Source organism: Urocitellus parryii, chromosome 3 (assembly GCF_045843805.1).
Source record: "Urocitellus parryii isolate mUroPar1 chromosome 3, mUroPar1.hap1, whole genome shotgun sequence".
In the NCBI taxonomy this organism is placed as follows: domain Eukaryota; kingdom Metazoa; phylum Chordata; class Mammalia; order Rodentia; family Sciuridae; genus Urocitellus; species Urocitellus parryii.
Window position 1 is genome coordinate 176,344,524 of NC_135533.1, and position 18,729 is coordinate 176,363,252.

Consider the following 18,729-nt stretch of genomic DNA (forward strand, 5'->3'; position numbering starts at 1 on the left):
TGCACATGATTATCAGTTTCATACACGTTTGTATTTGTTCTGTCTGCTGATAGGAACATGTGCTCCCAGGCTGCGGAGGCCTTTCTCTGAGAGGTGCTTTCTCTCCCACAGAGGCTGGGTAGCCTCGCTATATGGTGTTACCCAGGACTCATATCCAGATTCTTCTTGCTTGCTTCCCTTCATCCTATCCCCAGACTCCATGAGCTTCTTCAGACATTGCAGCCTCTTTCCTACCTCATATGTCTTTATTTGCAATTCCCCAGAGAGTCAGTCAGAATTGACTTCCTCTTCCTTTCCATTTTCCATCAGGGTTCAACTTAAGAGTCTTTTCCCAAGGACTTAGCTCCTTCAGAGAGCAACATTCCCTCTCTTCTGTACTGTTAATTTTCCTTTTTTTATGAGGTAAATCCCTTCAGCATAGAAATCTGCTCCATTATCACTAACCTAAACAAAGATAGGCTCCTTCTAACTAACAGTTCATTTCCCAAGTTCTTCTTTCACAGAATGATCTATATCTACTGTCTCAATCCCTTTATCCCTTTCTCTCTCCAGCTCCCTCCTAAGGCCTTCTCACCTATCACCCCAAAACTGCTTTTGCCCAGAACCACCAAAGAACCCTGTGCTGCCAAATTTCAAACATACCTCGCCAAATTAATGTAAAAGAAAGCATGAAAGAAGGATAAAGGAACAAAAAGGCATGAGACATATACAAAAGAAAAATAACAGATATGAATCCCAACTATATCAATAATAACATTAAAGGTGAATGGGTTAAATAATCCTATCAAGGGCAGAGAAAGACTGGCTTTAAACAAAAAGAGCCAACTATATGCTTTCTACATTTTAAATTCAAAGATACAAATAATTTAAGTAAATGGATGGAAAAAGATATACCATGCAAATAGCAACCATAAGAATATACTTAAACTGGGTGTTATGGTACATGCCCATACTCCCAGTGACCCAGGAAGCTGAGGCAAGAGTACCACAGGTTCAGAGTCAGGGTCAGGGTCAGCCTCAGCAACTTAGCAAGACCCTTAGCAACTTAGCAAGACACTGTCTCAAAAAGAACTGGGGATTGATACCATTGATACTTAATACCACTAAACTATACACTAAAAAGTGACTAATATTATAAATTTTCTGTTGTATATTTAATACCACTAAACTATTCACTAAGAAGTGGCTAATATTATAAATTTTATGTTGTCTATGTTTTATGTTATTTAGTTTGCTACAATTAAAATTTTTAAAAGTTGCTATGAGGGGCTGGGGTTGTGGCTGAGTGGCAGAGCACTTGCCTTAGCATGTGTGAGGCACTGGGTTTGATCCTCAGCACTACATAAAAATAAATAAAAAATAAAGGTACATCAACAACTAAAAAATATTTTTTAAAAAAGTTGCTATGAGTATTCTTCATGTAATACACTGGAAATCTAATATTTGAAGTTTTGTATTTTAAGTCACTCTTTTTTTAGTGTTTTAGTTGTGGACTCTGAAAGAGAGGTTGCATTACTAAAATCAGACACTATTTTTTTTTAAATCTATAAGCATGATCTTCCGCTTTTATGATATATTGGACAACTCTATGTCTAGTGTGGCATTAGGCTCAGCAAAGGATTTAATAAGCAAATAAATAACTTTTTAAAAGGTGAAATCTGCTTCTTAGTAGTATATGCCCTAGTTGAGAAAGGAAAGTTCACAGATTTCATAAATAGGGTTTGTGTTTAGGGAGAAATGGGAAAGATACAAGCCTCTGAGAAAAGTCTAGAAAGCCAGGCAGGGGACACAGGAATTGCATGAGATGCCACAACAGGTTCTTCACAAAGTACTGTAATGACCTCTGGCTTTGGGATTCTGGGAGCCTGGACATCAGGAGGCAGCATGTGAGCCATGCCACAGAGTGAGGAGAGCTTTGGTGCTGGCTATGTGAGTGTCTGGGTTAGTTACTCTGCTTCTCAAACCCTTGGTCCCCTCACCTGTGACAGGAAGGTGAGCACACCTACGTCTGAGTTGTCCTGAGAATTAGAAAGAGACAAAACATTTAGTTCAGTGTTTAGCACATGGAGAACACCCAATAATTGACAGAAATATCAACTGTTATGTTAATATTAATAATGATAGTAGTTGACAGTACCTGATATGGTTGGTGTTGCTGCTCAAGGCACAGGAGACTCAGGTCTTCCGGTGGGCATGTCTGATACCTCATAGGCCTGGACTCAGTGCTTTCCCGACTAGCCCCTCCCTTCTAGTTCAGTTTTCCAACTTCTAAACATACACGTGTGGCCCAGTTCCCTCATCTCTGTGTTAACAGAGGTCACTATCATACTCATGTTATGGGATTGCTAAGTACATAGCAACTATAATGAATAAGCTCGAGGTATGTACAGGATGATAACAAATTCCTGGGCCAGAAGATTCAGACAGGATAACCATGGGTGGGAATGGGCCAGCGAAATAAGGAAGCTAGTCAGGAAGACCAAGTGAGTTTGATTTCAGAGGAATTTGGAGAGATCCAATTTATAAACCAAAGCACAGAGGATATGTTATTGAAAAATAAGTTTTGTTAATGATTTCTTTTCTTTTTTTTTTTTTTAAAAGCTTTTTTTTTTTGAATTTTTTTTTAATATTTATTTTTCAGTTCTCGGCGGACACAACATCTTTGTTGGTATGTGGTGCTGGGGATCGAACCCGGGCCGCACGCATGCCAGGCGAGCGCGCTACCGCTGAGCCACATCTCCAGCCCCTAATGATTTCTTTTCAATGTAGCCCTTTGATAGCCAATGAACACTTTGTTCCTAGCTAAAACTAGTAGTTGGAACATTGCCCAGTATTGCTGTAGAGCTATAATTATTTGACTTTCTGATAAATGTAATAGAAAAAAATTAATAGTAAAAGTTGAAAAAATATTGGCCTGACTTTGCACTTTCAACTTTATATACTATTTTGCATCCCCAAACTCTCTTGTACAGAGATTTTTTTAAAAAAATTCTTATTGAGAACTTTAATATAAAGATTGTATAATCTACCCTCTTTAATTTGAAGAAAGAACAAAATTATTAGTGTTTTTTTTAAAAAAAACAAATATACTTCTCTTAAACAGCCATTTTTTAAGCTAAAGAATTAACTTATTTTTGTCTTTCTAATATTTTCAAGGCAGTCCTTGGCTTTACTGAAATTATGAATTGATTGAAAGGAGTTACTGCTCTGACTACCAACTTGGTGCAGCCAAGGGCTTCTAGTATGTAAGACAAGGTCCATTCTCTTAGAAAGCTCACTTTCTACTTAAGGAGATAAGACTAAACCATATAAAACAATTAGAGAACTGACTAAGACTATCATTAAATGTTTAATTATAGGGTAAGGACTATAACTACTGTACGATTTAGAGAAGACCTACATCAAGGGTTGAACTAGTGTGGGCTCATGAATGGCTGAGGGATTTAAAGACTATGTTACAGAGAGCTGAGTTTCCTTTTCATGTTGTTTATTTTTCTTGGTTTTCTGATCTAATTCCCCCCACCACCACATACACAAATTTCACATGCATATAAACAATTGAATTAAAAAATTTTCTCAATTAGAAAAATTGAGAATACTACTTCTTCAAATATTTCTTCTGCCCTATAGAAAAAATAAATTTTTCCTGTAATATATAAAAAATAAATTGCTTTCATAATAAATTGCCAGTGGGCAATTTTCCTTAAGAATTTAAATTTTAAAAATATGGAATTATTAAAATTTATGGTTGGAAGAGCTACTGTTCTTTATTCACTGGGGTGGATCTGACCCAAGGCAATAGCTGCATCTGCAGATGGATGGATCTCCATGATGCTTTCCTCCTGACTCCTAACTACCCCTGGATTGCTGTATTTTTTGCCTCAAACCTCAAGCAATACCATATTTAGGGATTAAAAAAAGTGAGAAAAATATACTCTTCTTCCAAAGCTATATTGAAAGCATGAAGAATCAGTACAGTTTAGGGGAGAAAAATAGTGATTAAGAAGTTACTCTTTGAATTGATTAAATGTGGGCCTAATAGTCACTTTATGTGATTCAACTTGGGTACCTTTCAAAATTCAGTACAATTTACTAGAAAGTTATTAACAATTAAAGGTATATAATAGTTCTATAGTGAAGGAAGCCAGCAGGTTCTATAGTGTCTGAATATGAAATTACCATCTACATTGTTGAGAAACACCCATAGTTTTCACATAAAATTGGGCCACTTAAATAACCATTATTATGGGTCATAAATTAGAATACATTAGCATCAATATTTTCACTGGAATGTAGTCTAATTTATTGGAGCTCAGTGCTTTCACTGTTAAGTTTTTCATTACTGGATAAAACCAACTGATTTTTATTGCAGTTTACATTGGACACAGATGTAGATTGTGGTTTTGTAAATTTACTTTGAATAAATTTTTCAGTAGATGTGAAAATGTTTCAACTAAAGAGTGTTGTCATGAAAAGTGGTATTGTTTAATTATAGTCCTCTAATCTCATAATTAAAGACCTCATTGTTTTAAAGGCAAATGTAACTCATCACATCATACAATTTGGAAGCTTTACCCTAACCCCAAAAGTTTGATTTTACAGAAATAAGAAATTTGTTTTCTTTGTTATTATTTTGAACATCATAGGTTTATCTACACTGCAGTTAGAATTGACATGGAATATGAAGTAAAAGGAATCATCTGAGTAAGTCTGATGACAAAGTATTTTGATTGAAATAGTTTGGTTATATTTTAGACAAAAAAACATGGGGGTTATGAGGATCTGTGTTTCAAATTCATAGTACATGTGGATACTTATGAGTGATTTTAATTGCAATTTTAATTAAATTGATGGGATTTAAAATTCATACAAGACTCTGAGGAGTGGATTACCTATTTGTTCCCTAGAGATGTGGAAATTCAGCCTCTTGAAGCTTTATTTTGAGAGGGCATCTGGCTGTCTTTGACAGTTTCCCATTGTATATCTTGGACATCGAGTCCATTTGGTTGTATTCAGAAGCTCTGGAGCTGCATTAAGTAGTGACCTCGTTTAAACACCATTCATTTGGTTTCTTTGGAGATAAATTAACCTTTGACAAATCCTAAATGGTTCGAGTATTGCAGTTACATGTTTATTATGGTATTTGTTTGTTTGTTTGTTTCACAAAGAAATAATGTCAGCCCAAAATGAACTTATTTATTTAACAGGGTCTATGTAGGCTATTAAATGCGTTAAAGAATTAAGTTGAAAAAATGGACAATAATACATGACTAGATGTATTATTCCATATGAAGATGGAAAATAAGAAATATCTGTCCAATGGGAATGTTATTTTAAAAACTCGACAACATCAGAGATGATGAATACCAGGCACATTCAAAGTTCTTGTCAATGTGAACTAATTTGATTATTATAACAACTATATAAATTAGGTATTATAAATAACATATGAAGGACAGGTATTATTTTGATGGCTATTTTACATGTGGGGAAACTGAGGCACAGAGGACAAATATACAGTGCTAGCTTATGTTTTGTGGCCCACAGTATTTCTGTGGATAATTCGTGAACTATTAAGTTTATGAACTAGTTTGCTCTACTTTGGTATGAACAAAAAACATTTCATGGCTATCAGTGTCTGTATTGATTTTTCTGTTTTATTAATAAAATTCTACTTTTATCTATAAGTTATATAGTTTGCTTTCCTTTCCTCCCAGTTTTCATTTCTCTTGGATAGCCTTCACACTTCCATTACAACTCTGTAAAACATCCTTTGCCTTGATGCTAATGTCTAACTCTAATGTGTAGCTCCACCACTGAGCTACAACCCCAGGAAGTGGTAAACTTTCCTTTGTCTTCTAAAGTTTATAATCAGTTTACAATCCTACATATTTTGGAGGAAAAGGGATGGGTGTGCAGATCACTTCAGAATCTGATCACAATTGTGTGGACCCTCTGAAACCAATCTGTGACCCCTCAGAGACTAATAACTGGGTTAGAAGCATCTTTGTCTTTGAAAGTAGAGGGAATTTCAGGGGTTTAAAAGAGAATAGCTTTCCCACAGAGCTATTTATAATATGTAGTACATTTGCAAGTTGCTGGTCAAGTAGACAATCTGTGGTTCAGTATAAATAAGTGAATCACTTGTAGTCCATCTGAATGATAATTCTTATTTGTGTTTATTTTAAAAAATATTTTTAGTTGTAGGTGGATACAATACCTTTATTTTTATTAATTTATTTATTTTATGTGGTGCTGAGTATTTAACCCAGTGTCTCATATGTTTGAGGCAAGTAAGTGCTCCACCACTGAGCTACAACCCCAGCCCCTCTTATTTGTGTTTCTATGTATAAAATTTTCTTTTTTTTCTGGCTGCCTGAAAGCTTTTTCTCCTTTTATTTTATTTTCAGCAGTTTGACTTTATCTAGTTCTGTGCATGAGTGATCCTGCTTGATCTAATTTTGGAAAAATTGAGAATACTACTTCTTCAAATATTTCTTCTGCCTTATTGTTACTCTGCCTTTTTCTTACTGGGGCTTCATTTTTGCATATGTTGGTCAAATTCTTGGGTGCTCTGATTGATTGAGATAGATAAAATTTGTCTCTTTGTGTTTTAATCTGGATAATTTCAGTGACTTATCTTCAAATTCACTGATTCTTTCCTTGGCTATATTTAGTTTACTTGTTAGTACATGAAAGAAATTCATCATCTCTAATGTTGTCAAGTTTTTAAATTAACATTCCCATTGGATCATTTCTTATAATTTCCATGTTTTTGTGAAAATACACCATCTGACCATGCATTATTGCCCACTTTTTTCACTTAGTCCTTTAACACATTAATTATAGTTTTCAAGTCTTCATCTAATAGTTCCAGCCTCTGAGTAACCTCTGAGTCTGGTTCTATTGATTGCTTTATCTCTTGACATTGTTTTTTTTTCTTACTTTGTTGTGTGTTCTATAATTTTTATTGAATGCTACATGACGTTTTATAAAGACTGAGATAAATAAGATTTATTTTTAGAAATGGGCATGTCAGGTCATTAGTGCTGGAGAATTTGAGTCAGGTTAGTAATTGAGCTAGGTTTGGATTTTGAATTGCCACTGTTAGCTTCAGTTGCACCCCTAGCTTCAAATTCCTCCACTGGTGGGCTGTTGTCAATCTGTGTTTTGGGTGGGGGCTAGGGTTCTGGAGGGCTTACTCAGTGTTCTTGCTTTACCCTCAGCTTTTAGCTGTGATTGCCTGTGTCAGAGAGATGTCTGTTTCCATATTCTTACTCTTTCTGTAGTGGTAGACAGCTTGTTCCTCAGCGCTAGGCTTTCATTGAGGTCCTGGGAGTTTTTGGTCTCCTGGACTAGTTTTAATCTTAGGCTGTGCTATGCACCTGGGCCTTAGGGTTGGGCCATCTCTGCCTTCCTGCCCTGTTCCATGTAGCAGCACAACTCTGCCTGTACCAATATTGAGTTTGGGCAGGAGATAGTTTTTTGCCCCTCCCCAGTCTTATCAGAGCTCTACTTTCCTTGTGCAAACTCCAGAGTCCAAGAAGTTTCTATATCCCTTTGGACAGTGGACCTTTTCCTGGTTCTATAGGCAGATGGATTTTGCTTCCATCCTTTTCCTAGTGGCTCTAGGAGAAAGGACTGATGGCCTTTCCCCAGGGGCTATGTCTTGCGCTTCATGAGAAAAGGGTTGAAGAAATGGGCAACTTTACACTGCACCCCAGGAGTAGCCCTCACCTCCTGCATGCCTATACCTAGGAGAGGGGCTCTCCTCCTGCTCCACCTCCATTCTTTCTCAAGTCTATGTGTGGAGAAGCCTACCAGTGGGAATTGGCCTTAGGAACTCTTTAGAATTTTAATTGTTTTCCTCTAATGGGCGACCAGTTTCTATGTCCTGTTTCTCTTTAAACAGGCATATCATTTTTGGGAATTCACTTCCCTTCGTTGCCTTGTGACCACAGCTCTGACAGAAACAAGAGAAATCATGATATTAGTTTGTCTGGCTTTTTCATGTTAGTTTGTAAGTGACATTTTCTTTTGGCTTTCTGTATCGTAAGCCATAACCTGAACTGCACTTAACCCTACTTCATGACTTTTACACTTATCGATTTCCAAGCCAAGAGCAGATCTGTAGCTTCATAGACTCCTTACCAAACCTGGGCATTGGTAAGCTTTTGGAATACAGAAGAGAACATCATAGAGGAGGAGGGCTGGCTGAGGAGAAGCATCCATAGGCCAAGTAGCTTTCTATTACTTGCACAAAGGACCAGAAGTGGCGCTTTACTTTTCCCCATTTAGCACAGTAGGCCAGAAGCTGCATTTGACCTAGCTTTTCTTCAACTTGTTTTATTCTTCTTCGGTTCATCTTATTTTATATAGTGACCTTCAGAGTGACTGTTTTTTTGCTCCAGATACTCCTCTTACCCTCTGCTCATCTTGGAGAGCACATCGAAGTTTTAAAGATGTATGGAAAATCTTTCAGGGTAACCCTGCAAGGTAACCCTGATATGCCCAGCATGACTTATTCTTTCAATTCAGAGTTATTGTTATTGAGATAAAGAAAAGTCAGGCCTTGCTGTGCTTGTTTAATAGACCTAGTTCTTTCTTGGGATTTTTTTTAAATGGTTTTGTTTTGTAGAAGTAACAGAAATTTCTTTAATCCAGTGTTTATTAGCTCTTTTAAATTCTGGACCCCCTTGATAAACATACAAACCCTATATCTTAGTGTTTTTATTTTTTATTCAAATGAAACAAACGAACAAAAAACCTCCAAAGGAACCAGAGGACAAAGGGCTGTTTTGTTTTCATCCTACCCCACTTTTGATATCCCCCACTGCATACCTAAATCAGTGTCTAGACTTAGTCACTATTTGGCAAGGGTTTTGAATTTAGCTATTGGTACACCATCTTTGCATGTTTATTTAGGAATAATCAAATACAAAAATGGAAACAAACAGTTTTGAAGTATAGAAGACACAAGAGGCAATTACTTCCATCAGAGCATTAACTCTGCACGCCTGTAGACAGGACTCCAATCCTGCATATCAGCCTCTTTCTTCTCCAGAGTGAGCTAGATCACTTGGATCAGTGGTAAGTACTTTGTTGCCAGTGGAAGAACTGAGGCCCGCTTATTGTTACCTCATTTCAGAATGAGAACTGATGAAATTATTCATGGCTGTTTTAAGAAATTGCTGCTATTTAAATATCCACATGACCTCCTATTTTTAGCAACAAACTTCTGTTCAATAAGTTGGTTAGAAATCTGTATGTTTTTCATTATATATGACTGCTTCCACTTTAGTGCTCAACATAAATTCGGTAAATATTTTTTATTCATCCTGAATTTGCTGTGATACAGAAAAGTTTCCTTGACCTCTTTCTAGCACATCATTTTACCTAAATTCATTCCTGACACAATATTGTTATATTGTAAATAAGTGTTGGTTAATATGTAAGCAACATTTTAAGCTTCTTTCCAGTTGTAAAAATCTATGATTCTTTATCAAGGAATACAAAATTTCAGCGTTTGGTTTTCTTCTAGTCCAGACCTTTTTTGTGTACTTTTTCTTTTGATACCAGTGGGGCAGCAAAGATGCCCTGCGTGGTTGGGTTTCCATTTTGTGGTATTTATCATCCAGAAGCATTAGGTGATGAGTGCAAACTCACCATGTACAGCCATCTCTGAGAAAGAACTTAAACCTTGAAAAAAGTATTTTGAGACACCTCCATCTCAGCAGAAACCTGTGCTTTTTCCTTTGGTTCTAGGTAATTAATGCATTCACACACATGTAGTTTGTGAACATTTTAGAATTGAATTTAAACTAACTTGAATTACGATCAGATGCCTGATCACTTTTGGGCTAAAGAATGAAAGCCAAGTTGAAATGAATAGGACTGAGATAAAAATTCCAAATGTTAGGCAGTTTGGGACCCGTTCTCCTGCCCCCGAACTCTGATTCTGTGTCCCTCCCACACAAGTGCTTCTGTCTTCCCTTCCTTTCTTTTTGCCATGGGGGACCAGATGGCCTACTTCTCTAGTCGTCATATCCACCTGTTACTCCCAGCCAGAGATTCTGGTCTATCCAGTGACCTGAGTGAAGCTCGCACCTGCTATCCTCTGTGTTGGTCTCTAAGCAAGCACACTCTTCTATATGAGTTTTCTAATGGCTTTGCTGCTAGAAGGGAGGGAGAAACAGATTGCTTCATGCAAACTTTGGTGTGCTGTGGAGAGGACAGCATTGTTGTAGCCAGTAGCATATGGAGGGGGAGGAAGAGACAGGAGGTATCTGGTCAATATATCAGCAGTGCTTTGGTGCCATCAGGTGCGTGTGTCTGCTTTCAGTAACCAGAAGTCCAATCAAAGCCTGGGCTGGTTTGTGAAAAGAAAAGCAATGTTCATAAAGGAACTACCTATCCTTAACATGCTGCCTGTCCCACAGACATGGGTGTGTGAGTGTATGTATGTTGTGTGTATTAGCCAACATTGCTATTCAACTTTTTTCCTCTTAATTAACAAAAAGACCTATGAATTTGTAATGAATCAGAAAGTGGTAGTAGAATATTAATCAGTGTGTATGATGGCAGAATAAAGGATTACAGTGCTGAAAAAATACTAGATTTTTTAATGGATCAGTGATAAACACCTCCATTTATCTTTGTGACTTCTTTTTACTAGTGGCACTTTGAGATATAATTTATAAAGATTATGAAATTTCCTTACTAAGTTAGTGTGTTGCCTTTATTAAAGGTAAATGTGTCTTCTTAGACATAAAGATATCCTTCATTCTGAAAAATGGGGAATTTATACATTTTTGTGCCCTTATGCATGGCTGATTACAAATTTAATTTCATGCCAGCTGACTTGAATAGACAGAATGCAATCTATGCTTTAGGGATTTGGAATAGCTATAATACAATATATATTATAGATACAATTAGCATAGTTTTTACCACTTTTGCACTTTATTGTTCTGAGGATACAGTTATAAAGAAATACTCTGCCTGGTGGCTTTTATGTTTTATCTTGGCACTCAGATAACAAAAGCCTCTGTGGTTCATTTTGAAACTTTGAGGGAAATGATACCCATATGATTTAAAGTTTTAAGTTTAATTATCTTCTGCAAATTGCTTTTGGAAGTATAGGTAGTCAAAAAGTAAAAGTGGTTTTAAATTTTAAACATAGAAAGTAGCATAATGGTTTTATGAAATATGGAGGATTTTATTCAAAATAGATGCTATCCGGAACAGGAAAATCAGAATTGCCTTTGTAAAATATTTTGCATGCCTTTTTCTTTATTGCCTTGAAAGTTATATAATCCCAACCCCCAGCCTTTTTCCTTAATACAAAGGCTTACTGAAAATTTATGACCTCTGTCTCATTACAGATTTCATATACCACCTGAGAGGCAATATTGTGTTTTAAGTTAAAATCGCAAAAGATGTTTTGAGGTCATTTGAGCAACTCTTTTTCAAACAAGAAAGGTATATATATGGGAAGGTCTTAAACGCACACAGATGTAGATGCCAATCCTTAAGGTGGGAACCTCTTTACTCATGCAGGAGAATTGAGGAGTACATTATTGGTGGTGCAAAGTTGTTTGGAAATAGATGCTACTTGAAGTTTTACACTTGGGTAGTGATAATAACCTATTTATATTGGAAGTACTTAGATGATATTGTTCTCAGCATCAGCCTGGTACACACTAGTAAATTTTAATGAGCCCAACTTCAGAATTTCAGAAGTACCCCCCAGATATAATAAAGATCTCCCTCTCAGGCCTAATACAGTTGCAAGGGTAAAACCATATATCTGAACTATTTAGGAACATGACTATTATGAGACTCCAGAGAGTCAGGAATTTCTGCTGGAATTCCAGTGTATATCCATTGAACACACATTTTAATAGTTGATACTTAGCACTTTCTTGTTATTTGTTATAGAGTCCAGAAATAGCCCAAACATCTCACTGAACCCTAGTGGCCAGGAAATGATTTTCAGACTTAATAGTGTATATCCCCATGATGTGAGGTGCTGCCTAAAATGCCACTTTCTGATACCATCCCTATAGACCTGACATCCTAGATCGCTTAGGAATCGACAATTAAGTCAGATAACCCAGAGAATTCTAAGGTAGATGATCTGGCGACAAGCTGTTAGGACACACTGATGAAGGAGACGTATCCCCTCTCAGGACCTGCTTCATGGAGTTGCTTCAGGACCTGTGCAGTTGTACAAGCCCCAAACTCAGAAGGTCCCCGTACTTGACTTAATGCTCTTCTGTTATCTTCTAGAAAGTCTTAATAATTTTCGAGTATGACTCCTACATTTTCATTTCTCTCCAGGCCCTGAAAATTATGTAGCCAGTTCTATATACAGATTTCATTGTATGTTACTGAAATAGTGTTCCTTGGCAAGAATGAACTGAAGTTATTTGATAATGATTTCTTATCTGTTGGTATTGGGCTATAAACTCCAAGGCTACTTCTGAGCTTTAAAGGTGAATGAGTATCCTTCACCACAGGATTCAGAATAGGAAATCCTTATATTAAATTTTAATTAGTAATCCTGAACACAGACACCCATGTTTATGTTATTCTAATCCACTTTTTTTTTTTTCCCTCCCAGGATGGTACAAAACAGAAAAGGGAGCGGAAGAAGACTGTGTCGTTCAGCAGCATGCCCACTGAGAAGAAGATCAGCAGTGCGAGTGATTGCATCAATTCCATGGTTGAAGGTTCAGAACTCAAAAAGGTCCGCTCCAACTCTAGAATTTACCATAGGTATTTTTTACTGGATGCTGACATGCAGAGCTTGAGGTGGGAGCCATCGAAGAAGGATTCTGAGAAAGCGAAGATTGATATTAAATCCATCAAGGAAGTGAGAACAGGAAAAAATACAGACATATTCCGTAGCAATGGCATTTCTGACCAGATATCTGAAGATTGTGCATTTTCAGTCATATATGGAGAGAATTATGAATCACTTGATTTGGTTGCCAACTCTGCAGATGTTGCAAATATCTGGGTCACGGGACTGCGGTACCTAATTTCTTATGGCAAACATACCCTCGATATGTTGGAAAGTAGCCAAGACAACATGAGGACTTCTTGGGTTTCACAAATGTTTAGTGAAATTGATGTAGACAACCTTGGACATATAACTCTGTGTAATGCTGTGCAATGTATCAGAAACCTCAATCCTGGTTTAAAAACGAGCAAAATTGAGCTCAAGTTCAAAGAGTTGCACAAATCAAAGGACAAAGGTGGCACAGAAGTCACAAAGGAAGAATTTATTGAGGTTTTTCATGAGCTTTGTACTAGACCTGAAATTTACTTCCTTTTAGTTCAGTTTTCAAGCAATAAAGAATTCCTTGATACCAAGGACCTTATGATGTTTCTTGAAGCAGAACAGGGTGTGGCACATATAAATGAGGAAATAAGCCTTGAAATTATTCACAAATATGAGCCATCCAAAGAGGGCCAGGACAAGGGCTGGCTGTCTATAGACGGGTTCACTAATTACCTAATGTCACCTGATTGTTATATTTTTGATCCAGAACATAAGAAGGTCTGTCAGGATATGAAGCAACCTCTGTCTCATTACTTTATAAACTCATCTCATAATACATATTTAATAGAGGATCAGTTCCGAGGTCCCTCTGACATCACAGGATATATTCGGGCTCTTAAAATGGGTTGCCGGAGTGTCGAATTAGATGTATGGGATGGGCCAGATAATGAACCCGTAATTTACACCGGCCACACTATGACCTCTCAGATAGTCTTCCGCAGTGTCATTGATATTATTAACAAGTATGCATTCTTTGCTTCAGAGTATCCTCTTATCTTGTGTTTAGAAAATCACTGTTCTATTAAACAACAGAAAGTAATGGTTCAACACATGAAGAAAATTTTGGGAGACAAGCTCTATACCACTTCACCCAATGTCGAGGAATCTTATCTACCATCCCCAGATGTTCTGAAAGGGAAGATACTAATCAAAGCCAAGAAGCTGTCCTCAAATTGCTCTGGAGTAGAAGGAGACGTTACTGATGAAGATGAAGGAGCAGAAATGTCTCAGAGGATAGGGAAGGAGAACGTGGAGCAACCCAGCAATGTGCCTGTGAAGCGATTTCAGCTTTGCAAAGATCTGTCTGAACTGGTCAGCATCTGTAAGTCAGTTCAGTTCAAGGAATTTCAGGTGTCATTTCAGGTTCAGAAGTACTGGGAAGTCTGTTCCTTTAATGAAGTGCTTGCCAGCAAATATGCCAATGAAAATCCAGGGGACTTCGTAAATTATAACAAGCGTTTTCTTGCTAGGGTCTTTCCTAGTCCCATGAGAATCGACTCCAGTAACATGAACCCTCAAGATTTTTGGAAATGTGGTTGTCAAATCGTAGCCATGAACTTTCAGACTCCGGGGCTGATGATGGACTTGAATATTGGCTGGTTCAGGCAGAATGGAAACTGTGGCTATGTTCTTCGGCCGGCCATCATGCGGGAGGAGGTTTCCTTCTTCAGTGCCAACACGAAAGACTCTGTCCCGGGAGTCTCCCCTCAACTTCTTCACATTAAAATCATCAGCGGGCAGAACTTTCCAAAGCCCAAAGGATCAGGTGCCAAAGGTGATGTGGTGGACCCTTATGTCTATGTGGAAATCCATGGGATCCCTGCCGACTGTGCAGAACAAAGGACAAAAACAGTGCACCAGAATGGAGATGCGCCCATTTTTGATGAGAGCTTTGAATTTCAAATCAACCTGCCTGAGCTGGCCATGGTGCGCTTCGTAGTGCTGGATGATGACTACATTGGGGATGAATTTATTGGTCAGTACACAATTCCCTTTGAATGTTTACAGACGGGCTACCGCCATGTCCCCCTACAGTCCTTGACTGGAGAGGTTCTTGCTCATGCTTCTTTGTTTGTGCACGTGGCCATCACTAACCGAAGAGGAGGAGGGAAGCCTCATAAAAGGGGCCTTTCTGTGAGAAAAGGGAAGAAATCCAGGGAATATGCATCTCTGAGAACGTTGTGGATTAAAACTGTGGATGAGGTGTTCAAGAATGCCCAGCCCCCCATTCGGGATGCCACGGATCTGAGAGAGAACATGCAGGTACGTGCTCGTGGTCAAGTGTTCACTCAATGGTTGTTCTGCTGAGTGCATGTCCACAGCTTAGGAACATATTGGTCTTTTCCTTTTTAATGAGTATATTTAATTTCAAATAATATGTAAATTTCAATTGTTATTAGAATGTTTGCCTCTAGTCTCATTTCTTATCATTCAAATTTCCAGAACTACAATTGTTCAAAATAATGGTTAGAATAATCTAGTTTTGTTGCTTCGTTGCTCATCCCAGTTCCTGTTAAGGACTAATTCACAGTTCCTGTTTTTTTCTAATAGTATGCATTGGAATCTTATATGTCTTGATTGTAACACAAACATGACCCCTCAAAACAAAAAGGGATATGGATTACAGTAAAAGAGCTGTGCTCCTGGCCTTTCTTGTGGTGCTGCAGTGCTGGGAAGATGTCAGTGTGTTTGCATATTGACCTGTCTCTTGATTTTAGAGTCTTGCTAATTGTTTAAGTAAAAAACATGTGGTGTCTCTATTTATTGAAGTCGAAGGTACAAATGACCTCTGAAATATATAATAGCTGAAAGCAATCAGTTAGGAACTGTGTATTTAATTAAGCATGTCTACAAGCCTAACCATGTGTTTGAACCTCTGTGTGAATGATGCAGAAGTGGACAGCAAAGACCCCCCCTACAGAGGTATCGACACTAGCCAGTCACAGTGTGTTTGGTACCATGTGTGATAGGTGCTCTGCTTGATCTGTTTATTTTTAAATGACTGTTATAAAAATGACATCAGCAGTAAACTCTGGTTCAAAAAAATGTACTTTCTACATGCTTTTCCCATCTACCAATTCTGCAGATTCTTCATGAAGAATAAGCCATTCCTGTAATAGGGACATATATTTTCTTTCTTTCAAGGTAAAAGCATAACTGAGATGTGGAGGGCTTTCCCACTACTGAGGGTACAAGTGTTGGGTAAACCCTCAGCTCCAAGCAGGACACACTGTCCCTTGCCTGGTGGCTGCTGGAGTGTATGTGCCACAGAATTCCCTTGGGGACCTGCCAAAGCCAGAGCATCATCTTTTCCAGAGCCTGCATCTGCTCTGAATCCGACAGCCCAGTGGGTGGTGATATTTGATGGTTGCCTGCTGTCACAGGCAGTCTGGCTGCAAGCATGTAGCAGTGAACCGGAAGCCAGACCACCTGCCCTCAAGGGACTTGTCCTGTAGCTGGGGGTGGGCGTTGGAAGGGGAAACAAACAGTAAGTACGTGAATATACAAATAGGACAACTGCAGATGCTGTGAGTGCTATGAAGAAAATAAAACAGAGAGGTATGCTGGAATGATCAGACTCTATATATCACAATAATGATTTATTTTTATTCAGTCATATCAAAGTGATTTTGAGTGAAATTACTTATAGTTTAAAACATGAGTCTGTTTCCTCCTCCATAACATGGCTTGTTGAGAGGATTAAATGAGGTAATGTGTAATACATATGCCCAGTATAGCCTAGACTTTGGAAATGCTCAAAGAATGCCAGCTCATGACATTTTACAGTGTTGAGGGTTTTCTTTAATGCATATTTTAATGAGATGCCTCTGGTGATTAGAACACAAGAGAGACACTGTTGTGATGGTCTACGCCCGTAGTCCCAGCTATTTGGAAAGCTAAGGCAGGAGGATTGCAAATTTGAGGTCAGCCTGGGCAATTTAGTGAGACCCTGTTTAAAAATAAAGGGAAAAGAAAAAAAAAAAAAAAAAACAAGGACTGGGAATGTAGCTCAGAGGTAGACTGCTCCTAGGTTCAATCCCCAGTACCGCCATGTGGGGGAGTGGTTTGTGGGGTGGGGTGAGGGTTACAGTGGAGAAGGGCAGGGGAGTTGCAGTGGAGATGCAAGGGGAACCAGGACCCCTGCTGGGCAGACCCTGCAGTGAAGAGCAGCTTCTTCAAAGGTCCTGTAAATTTTGATCCTTGGTATAAACAGGTGATATTTCTTTCCTTTCCTTTTTGGGTGGCTGGTGTATTTGATACTTGTTTCAAACTGGATTTGAATTTTTTTCTTAAGCTTTACCTTTTCCATATGCAGAAGCCATTCTTTTTATTTGCTCATACTTGCATATAAATATTGCACTACTGTGAACTTTGATCTGAAAAGAAGCTTTGACCTTTGGAAGAATTCAACTTATTTACATTTTCAATACTTTTGATAAATTAGTATTACAAATGTCTGTAACCTTATTTACTTTGGAAAATAGTTATTTTTTTCAAGGATAAATAATTATTAACCAATTCTGTCATAAAATTGCCAATAACTTTTATACCAGGTTCCAATATAACCAGTTATATCAAGTATAATATCCACGAGAAATTAATTAATTACCAAGTGCCTCCTTTCTTGCCCTTTGACAGAATGCAGTGGTGTCCTTCAAGGAGCTGTGTGGCCTGTCCTCAGTGGCCAATCTCATGCAGTGCATGCTGGCGGTGTCTCCCCGCTTTCTGGGGCCTGATAACAACCCCCTGGTGGTCCTGAATCTCAGCGAGCCATATCCCACGATGGAGTTGCAGGGCATCGTGCCAGAAGTTCTGAAGAAGATTGTAACGACTTATGACATGGTGAGTGGTGTTTGTCCCATCGTGTAGGCTGGTGCCAGAGATGTCTTTAGACAACATGCCATATGTCCTGAGGAGCTCTTGCTGAAGTGTGCGTTTTTATTTCATGCTTCGTTTGTCCGTGTCGGAGAAGTAACTCCCCTAGCCTTGCTGTATTGGAAACAGTTTAATGTTTTGTTATTGTTTTAGAAAGCAGGATTCATTCAGAGAATTACTTGCTCACTTGCTTCAGTTGGATTAAACGTGAGTTAGCTTCTCAAGAACTATGTCTGAATTGATTTCTAAAGGATGCCTTATTCTCTACATATATGTCGTAAAGAATTTTTATCTCCTTGTAACCATCTATTGATTTCTTTTGTTTTCATATCTCAACCTAGTGAAGATGAGAAATTTAATTTAAAAAATAAATTCTTGGAATACCGGAAGGGGCAGATGCTGCATCTCATTATTCTACCGCATGATGGTTTCCTTCTTGAAGCAGCTGCTCTAAGACACCTGTGTTTGTCATCAGCTTAATGTTAATGAGGTATCCTCAGGACACCTAGAATATTACATTTTTGCAGTTAAGGTCTGTCTTGTATTTTCTTTTTAAAAAAATTTTTTTTTAGTTGTTGGTAGATCTTTATTTTTATTTATTTATATGCAGGCTGAGAATCGAACCCAGTGCCTCACACATGCCAGGCAAGTGCATTACCACTGAGCCCCAACCCCAGCCCTAGCCCTGTCTTGTATTTTCTTAATTGCATTTCACTGTTTTTGTCCTTTGTGATTTATCATAACTCTCTGAGAGAATTTAATGGGTAAATAGCACCTATTTCAGGCTCACAATGTAGTTAAAGTGATCAGAACTCACTGTGTGTACTGGTAGTGTCTTGTCAGCATGTCAGGGTTAAGCATAGGACACTCCCCTTCCAGATAGGCCAGTTTGACATCCTTTACCATTCAGGGTAGTTGGGGGTAAAATTCTCATCCGTCACCTCCTCCACTCTAGAAGCCCGAGCTAAGGCCACAGAGCACTAGGCTTTCTCTGATGTAGCTTA

The 18,729-nt window shown here is 38.1% G+C and overlaps 1 protein-coding gene across 1 annotated transcript in view; it reads left to right on the plus strand.

Annotated features, from left to right (window-relative positions):
* Positions 1-18,729, plus strand: part of Plcl2 (phospholipase C like 2) — a 173,610-nt gene that overhangs the window by 87,962 nt on the left and 66,919 nt on the right. Inside the window, exons 2-3 of the mRNA XM_026388537.2 lie at positions 12,626-15,112; positions 17,489-17,692. Coding sequence (XP_026244322.1) covers positions 12,626-15,112; positions 17,489-17,692 — 2,691 coding nt within the window. The remainder of the gene's footprint in view (positions 1-12,625; positions 15,113-17,488; positions 17,693-18,729) is intronic.